General features: G+C 38.2%; 2 protein-coding genes across 7 annotated transcripts in view; one reads left to right on the forward strand and one right to left on the reverse strand.

The window, feature by feature from the left end:
- Positions 1-1,807: 1,807 nt before the first annotated feature.
- Positions 1,808-6,322, reverse strand: ilf2 (interleukin enhancer binding factor 2). The gene is made up of 14 exons (XM_048201519.1): positions 6,169-6,322; positions 5,572-5,631; positions 5,442-5,484; positions 5,255-5,359; positions 5,007-5,084; positions 4,811-4,913; positions 4,628-4,693; positions 4,382-4,498; positions 3,114-3,192; positions 2,946-3,033; positions 2,798-2,859; positions 2,585-2,699; positions 2,409-2,499; positions 1,808-2,323 (listed from the first exon to the last, which is right to left on the reverse strand). Exons 1-14 carry the CDS (start codon positions 6,171-6,173, stop codon positions 2,172-2,174), a joined length of 1,164 nt encoding a protein of 387 aa, XP_048057476.1. The 5' UTR covers positions 6,174-6,322; the 3' UTR covers positions 1,808-2,171.
- Positions 6,323-6,647: 325 nt separating this feature from the next.
- The window catches only part of si:ch211-250g4.3 (nesprin-1), a 53,586-nt gene continuing 47,416 nt past the window's right edge, over positions 6,648-12,817 (forward strand). For 3 of the 6 annotated variants that reach the window (XM_048201513.1, XM_048201514.1, XM_048201518.1), the window contains exons 1-4: positions 6,650-6,997; positions 7,538-7,610; positions 7,712-7,960; positions 8,203-12,422. In XM_048201513.1, the coding sequence (XP_048057470.1) occupies positions 7,589-7,610; positions 7,712-7,960; positions 8,203-12,422 (4,491 nt within the window). In that variant the 5' untranslated portion in view covers positions 6,650-6,997; positions 7,538-7,588. Of the gene's footprint in view, positions 6,998-7,537; positions 7,611-7,711; positions 7,961-8,202; positions 12,423-12,817 lie in introns of all 6 variants that reach the window. The other 3 variants (XM_048201515.1, XM_048201516.1, XM_048201517.1) reach the window with 2 other exon arrangements.

Raw genomic sequence — 12,817 nt, forward strand, 5'->3', positions numbered from 1 at the left:
CTTTTGAACTAACCCTTTAAGGCCCATCCACACCAACGGATCAACTGCAGTAATGTCGTCTGCTGCTTTAAAGGGTTAGTTCACCCAAAAATGAAAATTCTGTCATTTATTACTTACCCTCATGCCGTTCCACACCAGTAAGACCTTCGTTAATCTTCAGAACACAAATTAAGATATTTTAGTTGAAATCCGATAGCTCCGTGAGGCCTCCATAGGAAGCAATGGACACTTCCTCTCTCAAGATCCATAAAGGTACTAAAAACATATTTAAATCGGTTCATGTGAATACAGTGGTTCAATATTAATATTATAAAGCGACGTGAATATTTTTGGAGCGCCAAAAAAACAAAACGACTTATTTAGTGATGGCCGATTTCAAAACACTGCTGAAGCATCGGAGCATAAAGCATCGGAGCATAAATGAATCAGTGTGTCGAATCATGATTCAGATCGCGTGTCAAACTGCCAACGGCTGAAATCACGTGACTTTGGCGCTCCGAACAGCAGATTCGACACACTGATTCATCTGTGCTCCGAAGCTTCCTGAAGCATTGTTTTGAAATCGGCCATCACTAAATAAGTCGTTATTTTGTTTTGTTTTTGGCGCTCCAAAAATATTCTCGTCGCTTTATAATATTAATATTGAACCACTGTACTCACATGAACCGATTTAAATATGTTTTTAGTACCTTTATGGATCTTGAGAGAGTAAGTGTCCATTGCTCCCTATGGAGGCCTCACGGAGCTATCGGATTTAAACTAAAATATCTTAATTTGTGTTCTGAAGATTAAGGTCTTACGGGTGTGGAACGGCATGAGGGTAAGTAATAAATGACAGAATTTTCATTTTTGGGTGAACTAACCCTTTAATGCTGCTGATAATTGGACATAAACTCTCTCTCAGTATTTGCGACTGGGAAACTCTGAGATAATTTGGGCGTGCTAGAACCTTTAAACATGGCGGAGGGGACGAGCCTATCTGCGACTGGTATTAGTAATTTTTTCCACAACATCTTCATCACATTGTCTTTAAGTGCATATTTACATAAATTAATAACCGTTTATGCGAAGTAGGAAATTTCCAATTGCACGTGAAGGCAGCATACACGCTCGAGCCGGGTAGATTCAATGTTTTTGTCATTCATTAACTAGAAAAAATGTTCTGAAAGTGACTCCAATTATTGTTCCTGTGTCGTGGACTTCCATATTCTCATAGAATTAGAACAATCATCAATATTTTATAGTTATAACCATTTGTGTGGACAAGTCTGCTTTTGAACGAGTCATAAACCGCTTTGTTCAAAACACCATTCATTCGCCGCCACTAAGCTCAATTTTAAGCTTGATTTTTTTTTCATCACGTTGTTTAGAACCACGTTGGTGGAACAAAAATAGATAACTGGCAAGACAGCATTAAAATGCAATTTACTCAACTTAATATTAAATTCTTGTATAAAACCCCAGTCTGAATATCAGCATATTGGAACAGCAGCCTTTTTAGTTGCGCGATATCACACCCAAAATGACAATTCTGTCATTTACTAATTTAAACCTGTTAATCTTATAAAGCAATCCCGTCTCGATTCACATATTTTACGTTATCTCTGTACTTTTTGAAATTTTGGTTGCATGGAATTTCAATACATGGAAAATTTAGAATTAAAAATGTCTTTGTGTTAAAAAAAAAAAAAAAGAAGTATAAAAACAATTTTTGGGTAAACTATCCCTTTAAGTATTTGTCCAAGATCAGTGGGTGGTGCAAAATACAACAAATTAAGGAATAAGAAAAAAGAATGCAGACATATTGTACAAAGTAGGAAATAAAAACTTTAATGGATCGATCATTGATACAAATACAAACCAAAAACAAAAGAAAACAACTTAAAATTAATTTCCAGTCCCCTTCCTACACATAACCGTATCAGAATGCGCTAAGGTGAGAAGACAGAATAATGGGACATTGCCATTTGGTCCTTGTTATAACTGTGTGCTGTTTACTACCATGGCTTTTACTCTAGGATGGGCAGACATACAGAAACAAATGTAGATGTGCAGGGGACTTCTGGGTAAAATTTGTAGATATGAGACACAGATCTCCAATAAAAAAAAAAAAAAAACAAACAACATAAATAAACATGACCAGGCCAAAAAAATTGTCAGAGACCACAGCATTATTCCTGGGTCTCCATGCTTTCATCTTCCCCTTCTCCTCCTTCCTCCAACGCTTCATCCTCCTCTTCCTTGCGCTCTGGGGGTTTCTCATAAGCTTTCTCAGATGGGGTGACAATCACTCCGTCCCATGTAGACATCTCGGTGGTGAGATCTGTAGATGAGTATCACAAACAATTGTCTTAATGACACACTAATATAATATATATATATGAGAAAAATAAACCCCAAACACTTACAACAAGCATCTCCTTCAAGGCCCAAGATCTTACGATATCCTCCATGAGAGAGAACCCTCACCAGCGTTTGGGCTGTGAAACACACCATGTCCTGCAGAAACAAATTAATCAGATTATATGATTTATTTTTTTAACATTAAAATGGTGCATTACCTGCTGACTCAAATCTGCATTACCTGCTGCTCCAGTGTCATGACAGTGTGAACACGGAAGTTTCCGCTTTCACACGGATCAGTGATTCCTACAGAACCTGGCAGGAAAAGACCTGCAGCGAGCATCTGAAGACAGCGCCTGCAATACACATGCTCATTTTACCCCAAGATCCGGAAAAAAAGACTGATGCCCATAACCACAAGCAATTGATTAACAAACAGGAAGTTCCAACTTACCTGTAAGCGACATTGAGTGGCAAAGGCTGCCTAGAGGGGTTGTTCATGACAGCAGAGTGGCCCTGTGAAGAGAGCAACATTACAGTGGTCAAATCAACTGGTTTAAGTGCAGAAACCTACGAAGTTGGATTATGATAATGGTGCCCACCAGAAGATCCAGAATCCAGGGTGTTAGAGGCTCAAATCCAGGGAATCGGACACGCAGGTCTTTCAGCAAGCGGATCAAAACTTTCACACTGAATCAAAATAGAAACCAAAGTAAGCCACAAAACATTTCATTCATTAAGAGCCATTAAGAGACACCAAGTGTCCTTACGTTGACTGAGAAGCATTCTCCTCAAACCAGCGAGCGTGACGAATGGCTGCCAGAGCACTTTGCAGAACCTTGATGTCCACTGAAAAAGAAATAGGAAGGAACTGCTGTTAAAATTCTGGATGATAGATTATTATTTGTGCCGATAATTGATTCATGCCCGATGTTAAAGGGATAGTTCACCCAAAAGTGAAAATTATATTATTTACTCACCCTTAAGTCGTTTCAAACCTGTATGGATTTCTTTCTTCTGCTAAACACATAAGATGATGATATTTTAAAGAATGTGGGTAACCAAACAGTTGATGGGCCCCACTGACTTCCATAGTATGGAAGAAAAAAAAAAAAAAAAAACTATGGAAGTCAATAGCTTAACCATATCCACATTTTTAACATCATCTTCTGTGTTCAGCAGAAGAAAAACATGTTTGAAACAACTTAAGGGTGAGATGACAAGTTTCATTTTTGGGTGAACCATCCCTTTAAAATTCTGCACAGTCTAAAATAATGAAACACTAAAACAATAGTTTTTAATGATGGTGAAGTTAGGCATTACTACAATGGATATTTATTTTGAGATTTGCTAAAAGATTAGTTAACATTTTTTAAATTATTCTTTTAGCATTAGATGATAGCAAATGAAGTCTAATAGACAAAATAGGCTAAAACCAGTGTGCACAATTAAATATGTAATATTGACAAAAAAGAAAAGCAAGCTAATTTGTAAGAAAAACCCATCAAACAAACAGCTCAAGTGTTTGAGAGCAGGGGCGTGGGAAGTAGGGGTGCGGCAGAATTGCAAATGAACAAATTTGCATTGCATTTATTCATTTTTTAGCGTTTACTAAATTTAAAGCATTTTCTGGGCTATAAAAAAAAATAAAATATTGGATTGTGTTTAAAACATACGGGCAGTTGCAGTCTGTGTAGAAAGAGTTTGTCCGTTCTAGTCCTGAGCGCAAGTCCACCTTCGGTGATGTGTAAGGTAGGCAGGTTTTTTCGCATTAATTTTTATTTCCTGTCGCTGTGCATTACTATATATGACCGTTTTATTTAAAGGCTTAATTTATGTCCCGTAGACCGGTCCATTGCATTATGACTGCAAGCAGTGTATTAAAAAAAAAAAAAGTTATGTGCAGTCAAATGTCCCAGTGTGTATGCCGTTTAAACGAGTGTACTTGTATAGACTCGATATGGTTTCTTATTCAAATGTGGTGACCCCCCCCCAAACAAAAAACATCTTCCCACGTCTCTGTTTGAGTGTGACTTACAGTGGAGCTCTGGGTCCAGTTTGCGCAGGTTGGGTGGAACGGTGGTGATGAGGATTTTCACCGTGGCATCGGCAGAGCTGATCTCAAAACCTGTCTCGTTGGTCAGCATGGACAGTACTGAAGAGAAAAGAGGAACATATTATATTTAACGTAGTTAAAGTTGTTCGATTTCCCCCCTATTTTGATTACAAATAAGTTTTTTTCTCTCCACTCCGACTGGCCTGCCAGAATAAAACCAGTACTCACCCTCAGAAGGGTCCTGTGTACGCAGGGTCTCAACTACTTTGTTTCCCAAGGCAGCGACAGCTTCCACTACACAAATACGCAAAATAATAGGATTATGAATAAACCAAGCAGACTTAGACTAGAAGTGACTAACATATCATACAACTAAACAGAACACCACATAACTCATGAAATGAGACTCACGGGTGGGTAAGATCTTCAGGATGACCACAAGGTCAGCTACATTGTGTCCTGTTGTCATGGTGCCCTTTTTATATGATCCCACTTGTCTTACTTCCTCAATTTGCTGCAGAGGGGATTGTGAGACATTAAGCATTTAGTACTACAAAAATAATATTGGAAAAAAAATGAAGATTGAATTTTTGAAATGTCTTCTTACCACTTCAAAGTTTCCAGGTGCCACAATTAGGTTGTCAATGACATTGTTAATCTTAGTCACCAAGGACAAAATGGAAGCCTGCGACAGAATGAATAAACATGAACACAAATTATTTAAACTCAGTGATAATCCTAACATATAAAGCTAAAAGAGGATGAGTAGGCACACTCATTTGATGATCTATGGCTTAACCTGCATGGGCAGATTTGAGTGTACTGGCCATTTATCGTAATAGAAAATCATTGTACCTGTTCAGAAGGGGTAGGAGTGAGGTCTTGGTTCCTCTTCAGCAGACACTCGCTGAAAGCAGTCTCATCAGGAGCCGGCTTCACTCGAGGAAAGGCCATCTCACACTGTAACAAGCGATTCATGAGCTGGAGGCTTAAAGGCTTATTGTTTCACAAAGCAAAGAATCAATGTAGAAATAACACTTACAACATAGAAGTCAAATGGTATGTGAGGAACAAAGGGACGATACCTGCGAAGACAGAAGACAATAATGTTAGACTAATATCAACAAATTAAAGACAAATGCATATGAATTTAAAAAACAAAAAACCCTCACCCTTGGACCAAACCTCCGCGGGAACCGAACCGGCCACCTCGGCCCCTGCCACGATCTCCTCTGAGAAAAACAAGAACAGTAATTTCACTAATTGTATTACAGAAAACACACACACACACACACACACACACACACACACACACACACACACACACACACACACACACAAAAAAATCCCAATTCGGTATCAAAGAAGCCAATCTACAAGCCAAACAACAACAAAATGAATCACAGGTAAAAAGGGGGAGCATTGTTCATGTGAATGCTCGGTTCTTCATTCATTCGCTCGTTCATGAATGAACGAACAAACAAACTCGTTGATAGAAAACATAGCGCTTTACAAACAACAAAATGAGGTGAATTAAATCCAAACGCATAGTTAATACGTTTTAATGCAAGCGCACAAGTAATAAATACACATTGTTTCTTTTATCCATAAAAGGCACAGCACAGCTAGCCGAACAACATGCTAACAAGCACCGTGCTAGCATAGCATTAAAATAATAAACAAAAATGCGGCAATTTGACGAATTTCGGTTTGCAACTTAATCAAGCAGTTATTACTTTATTTTTTAAAAAGAATAAAACAGTTTGTACCTCATTGCGTAAGACGTTTTGTCAGCTTAACAGGAACACGCTGATGAGAAAAGCTCTGCCTCCGTCTGCAGTTCACCGCCGGTGTCTAAACGGAAGTTCCTTTTCACAATAAAAGTCCAGCATAACAGTCTATAATAAAAGTCCAAGACAACTAGTAAAAGTCCCAGTCGAGCGAATCACTGGCAAACTAAACATGTGATTAACTGAAGAACTATTTAAGATTTGGCTTAAAGTAACAAATCAAGTATATTTGCATAATGCTGTAGAAAATGATAATCAGCTTTTAGACAAACTTAGTGTAACTGGACTGCTGCTGTCATTAAAGGAAAACCAAAATAAATAAATAAATAAATAAATTTTTACTCCAATTGCTCTGTTGATAATATCATTCGCAATGAAAGAAATATATTAAATTAGAATTAAGCAAAAGGGGAAAAAAAAAATAAAAACAACTCTCCATTTGTCCCATATGCCTGTATGCATGGGTTGTGTGCCATTCTATTGAACATGAATTTCATGTTTTCTTTCCCAAACCAGTTCAAGTGGGTGTTGCAGTGAGGTCTAGATTGTGACACCATGTCAGGGGTGGACCTGTACAGTACATACACTGCCTTTATCAGAGAAGACCAGGCAGAAGATATTTTGACACCCACAGCCAATCAAACACATGGTAATCCAAAACTGTGACGTGAATGACGTAGACATTTTGCATGTGCTGAAGTAGGATAAGATTTGTTTTTCAATGTCATAGTCACTTTCATAGTCACAAAATGCCTCCACCATCAGACCACTACAATTTACAGGATTAAATCCAGTGATAACACAGAAGGTAAGAATCTTTGTAACAATTTATATATATATATATATATATATATATATATATATATATATATATATATATATATATATAATTTCCTTGTTTAAGTGGTCTTAGCTGTTCTGGCTGGTACTTTGATGATATGTGTGCATTCTTATAATTAAGTTTAAGTGGAAAAAAAACATCTGTCAAGAAAAAAAATGTCTATATCTATAACAAATACAGCATGTATTATACTCATGTATAAACAAACAAACAAACTATATATATATATATATATATATATATATATATATATATATATATATATATATATATATATATATATAGTATTACCATGATTAAATATATTTCATGCTTTTTTTCCTCCATTTCACAAATGAATTACATTTTTTTTAATCAAACTGTAAACACTTTGACACTTTGTAAACAAAATAACCTAACCTTTACATCACTATCCACTTACTTTTATTTTGTATTATTAATATGATTTTGTTATTGTTTGTTGTTTGTTATTGTTTGTTACTGCAAATCATTTGTATTAACTTTCAGATCACAATTCACACACCACCATCCATTTAATAAACCATGTAGCAAGCAGCCATGGCAGAATCCAGAGATTACGGTAAAGTTCACTGCACTTAATTTATTCAAAGTTTAATTTATTGTAATTTTATCATTAATATTCTATGAATGTTCTCCTTCAAATGTTCTTCTTCCCAACAGTTGGAGATTTCCTGACAGAATTCAAGGAGCAGATAATTACGAGAGCGACTCGGGTCAGTGACATTGCTGAGGCTGTTATCTCCCAAAGTCTGATCCAAGATGCGGCAGCTCAGCAAGTGGATGCTGCTCCAACCCAACAGGAGGCAATGCAGCTCCTGTTTGAGGCTTTGGAAAGAGAGCCAGTCCGAAACAGAGTGTCCTTCCATCTCATCCTGAGAATGACAGAGCCTGAGCTGATTCACGAACTAGGTTAGAAAATCTAATCAATTAGTGGCTAGCAATAGTGTCAGTCATTTGACACAAACTGGATCTGTCCGATTTGTGAATTATTTTCAATAAACAAGTTAAATCATGCATCTTTTTTCGCTTCAAAACCATGGTCATTATAAACTTGGATTATGAAGTGGTATGAAAAAATAAAACTTGCATGAAGATTCTTATTGTAACATAAAATTAATGCAAATTATCTAATGTAGATTTTTCTTTTGCAGAGTGGAGACAACGCAACAGCAAGCACACGCAAACAGAGATAGGCAGTCCACCCAGTCCTCCCAGAGAAAAAAGAAAACAGGATGACAAGAACGGGCATACAAGAGACATTCAGAAGAGAAAAGACTCGCTAAAAAGGCGTAGACTGGAGACGATGCGTGCCATTGAGCAGATTGAGAAACTTTGGGAAGGAACCAAGCAAGAAAGGAGTGAGATAGACAACATGAGGCAGAGGATTCAGCGACAGCAAGATGAAATAACTAGGATGACCACGGAGAAAAGTCAACTTGAGAGAACCATTACTCACATGAAAGCAGAGATGGACCACATCCATGAAAGAATGGATCGGAATAAAGAAGAGGTAAACAGAGAGAGGGAGAGGATTGAGCAAATGAGATCTGACCTTCAAACCGAGCAAACCACCCTGGAGCAAAAACGTGATGATATCATGAGAGAGAGACAGAAATTGGAGATGATCAGATATGAGGTTCTGAGACAGAAGGAGGAGTTGGAGAGCAACCGCGAAAGCACCAAGTACGAGATGGAACGAATGGAACAAATGAAAAGTTCCATACAAGCTCAGATTAATGAGATAGAGATGAAGATTAATGAAACACAGAAAGCAAAGGGTCAGATGGAGCAGATGAAAGCTGAAATAGAAGAGGAAAAAAATGAGTTGGAGAGAAAGAAGCATGACATCAAGAAACAAAAAGATCAATTTGAGCAGATTAAACTTGACATACAGCAAGTGAAGATGGAAATGGAGCAAAGGTGGCATGAAACAGAGAAAGAAGGGATGGAACAGAGAGCTATAATCCAAAGAGAGAAAGATGAACTGAAATACCTGCAAGATGAGGTTCAAAGAGCAAGAGAAGAGGTTGAAAGAAACAGAGCATTCTCAAAACAAGAGATTGACAGAATAAACCAGCTGAGAGCTCAAGCACTTACAGAAAACAACCTCATTGAAAAGAAATGGCAAGATGTCTTAAGAAAAGAAAAAGATCTGGAAGAGACGAAACATGAAATTGAGAAAGGTCGAGAGGAGTTGGTGATGAATGGAGAGCTGGTCAAAAAGGAGTGGGAAAAGATTGAACAGGCCAAAGCAGACATACAAAGTCACATGATTTCTGTGGAGGGCAGAGTTGAGGAAGTAAAAAAAGAAACTGAGAGGCTGAAACAAATGAAAACAGAGATGCAGAGGGACAAAGATATTCTAGAAAAACAGAGGGAGGATACACGGAAAGCTAAAGAAGAAATGGAGAAGAAGAGGTATGAGATAGTGACAGAGGAACTAGAGCACAGAGCTCGACTGCATAGGGAGAGAGACGAGCTGGAGAGTGTAAGAGTAGAGATACAAAGAGCTAATGATATGGAGAAAGCAAAGATACTGAAAGAGAAGGAAGAATGTGTTAAGATAAGAGAAGAGGCCAGACAAGATAGAGAAATGACAGAACTGATCAATGCAGAGATTAAGGCCGAAAAAGACAGCTTGAACCGAAGACAAGAAGAAATGCTGAGGGAGAGACAGGAGTTAGAGATAATTAAACATGAAACGGTCAGAGCCAAAGAGGAGATTGAGAACAGCCAAGAAATCACAATCCGGGAAAATGAGAAAATGGAAAAAATGAAAGCTGAAATTCAAGGGCAAATTGAAGATATTGAGCAGAAGGTTGAGGAGATCCAAAGAACTAAAGAAAAAATGGAGAAAATAAAGACTGAGTTGGATGAAGAGCGGGATGAGCTGGAAAGAAAGAGAGATCTGGTGAGAATAGAGACTGAACAGTGTGAGTTCCTCAGAAATGAAATCCTCAGGGTAAAGGAAGAAATGGAGAGCAGGTGGCAAGAAACTGAGACAGAGGAAGTCGAACTCAGAGCAAAAACTCAGCATGAGCTGGAAAGACTGGAAAAACTAAGGGATGAGGTCCAGAGATCCCAGAGAAACATTGAGGAGAGCAGGATGGAGCTCATGCAGTGGAAGGACAGTCTTGACAAAATGAAGGTTCAGGTAGAAGAAGATAAACATGCCACTATCAGACAGATGGATGAGGCTAAAGCAAAGGGGGAAGAGTTGAAAAAAATGATAGAACAGATGGAGAAAGAGCGAGAAGAGATTAATAACAGCAGAGAAAAGGCTAAACAAGAAGCAGATGAAATTAAAAGCATGAGAAGTGAGCTACAAAGACAACAGACAGAAATAGAGAACAGGATTAGAGCTGCAAAAAAAGAAAAAGAGGAGGCAAACCATGCCAAGCTTGCAGTCCAAGAGGCTGAGATGCTCCTAAAAAAGCAAATAGAAGAGTCAGAAAAGAGACGGTATGAAACCATATCAGAAGCGCTGGAGCAAAGAGATGAAATACATAAGAAAACAGAGGAGTTAGAACAAATAAATGCAGAGATACAAATAGCCAGACATGAGCTAGAAAAGATGAGGTATTCTGAAAAAGAGAGTCTGCAAAAGATGTTGGAGGATACACAGCAAGAGAAAGAGTTCATTGAGCAAATGAGAACAGCTGTGCTTAAGGACAAGGAAGATCAGGAAAAGTGTTTAGTAGAGATAGACAATGAGAGAGAGAAGCTTGAACAGATTCGATTTCAGGTCCAGAATGAGAAGAAAGATCTAGAAAAACGAAGGTATGAGATGATGAGATATGATGTAGAACAGAGTGCTCAAGTTCAGAGGCAAAAAGAAGAACTTGAGAAGATCAAAGCTCAGCTAGATATTGACGCAGAGACCATGAACAGAAGCAGAGAGTTAGCAAGACAAGATAGAGAGAAAGCTGAACTTCTTATGATTGAGATCCAGGAACAAAGAGAGGATGTGAATAAAAGGTTAGAGGAGACAAAACAACGAGAGGACGCTTTGAGGCAGATAAGGGAGGACATGGAACACGAGAGAGAAGATCTGGAGAAGATTCGTGTGGAAACGCTGAGAGGGAAGGACACGTATGGAGAGGTCAAGGAGGAGATTAACAGAGTGAGAGCTGAGATTGAAAGGTTGTGGGATGAGGCTGAAAAGGGAGAGCAGGAGGAACGTGAGAAGATGAACAGGGAGAAGGAGGAGATAATGAGGAAGATGGAAGCTATGAAGAAGGAGATTGGTGAGATTGAAGACATGAAGGTAGAGTTAGGGAAAAAGAAGAAGGACATTGATGTAAAGATGGAAAAGGCAAGGTCAGAAATGGCTAAACTTGAAAAGATGAAAGCAGACCTCCAGAGACAGAAAGAAGATATTGAGCTTCAGATGATGGAGGCAAAGACTGAGAGATACCAGATGGAACTGATGAGGACTGAGATCTTGAAACAAAAAGAGGATGTTGAAAAGAAAATGGAGCTCGCAAAATCAGAGATGGACAAAATGCAACATGTCAAAAATGAAATACAAAGACAAAAAGAAGAGCTGGAGGAAAGGATGCACAAAACCAAACGAGAGATTGGAGAAATGGAGCTGATGAAGAGAGAAATGGAAGGGAAGAAGAAAGAACTTGACCAAAGGATGAAACTGACCATGAGGAAGAAGGATGAGATGGAACGATTGAAGGTGGAGATACAAAGGGCTAAAGATGAGATGGAATGGAAAAGAATGGAAACGGAGAGGCAGAAGTTCGAAATGGAGCAAGTTAAAGCTGAAATCCAAAGAGCGAGGGAGGAGTTTGAACTAAGGATGGAGGAGAAAGATTTAGAAGAAGAAAAAGGACAGATGAATCTCACAATAATCAACCTCATTCAGCAGATCGAGGTGACAAGAGAAATGGTGCGCAGAACAAAATTCCAGATTGAAAACCGAATGGCAGGAGGTCAGATGGAGACATCAGACCAAGAGGAGATGAATGCTGAGATGCAGAGGCTCATTCTGGAGATTGAACACATTCGGGAAATGCTGCGAGGTCTTAAGGGTGAGGTGGAACACAACAAGGAAATGATGAAAAGAGACAGGGATGAGATGAGGCTGTTGAAGAATGAAGTTCAACGAAGGAGAAGAGAGATTGAATACAGAGAAGAAAAGATTATGAGAGAGCGAGATGAACTAGAAGTCATGAAAAATATGATGCAGCGGCAAAGAGAGGAGCTGGAGGAGAGGCTTGAGGAGACCATTAAAGAGAATTATAGGGTGGAGCAAATGAGAGAGGATGTGAAAAACGCTTTGGTGGAGATAGAACAGGCAAAGGATGAGATAAAGAGACAGAAAGAACTCATCGCTCAAGAAAAGACAGACAAAGAAAAGGTAAGTCACAATTTACATGCATTTCATAGATGCTCCATAATATTATTTGTATTATCAATATTGTCAGCAGCAACTGGACTCTTAAAGTCAACATGAAGCATTTGTAACTCATTTTACTTTCATAATATAACATAATGTAGTTGAACAGGACATTCTTGAGTAAAACAAGAAAAGAAAGCAAACAAAAACCTCACAATGAATCATACACAATAAGATCAGACATATGTATTAAGAAAGTTAACAGAACATTTCCTTTTCTATGTGAAATACAAGGGGCTTTACATTTAAAGTGTACTATGGTGAAAAAATATTAAGAACTGTGCCCAGTATAACTGTATATCTAAAGAATATTGAAACAAAGAGATGCAAGTGCAAACAAGGAGCATTTATTTCAG

Source organism: Megalobrama amblycephala, linkage group LG9, assembly GCF_018812025.1.
Source record: "Megalobrama amblycephala isolate DHTTF-2021 linkage group LG9, ASM1881202v1, whole genome shotgun sequence".
Taxonomy (NCBI): domain Eukaryota; kingdom Metazoa; phylum Chordata; class Actinopteri; order Cypriniformes; family Xenocyprididae; genus Megalobrama; species Megalobrama amblycephala.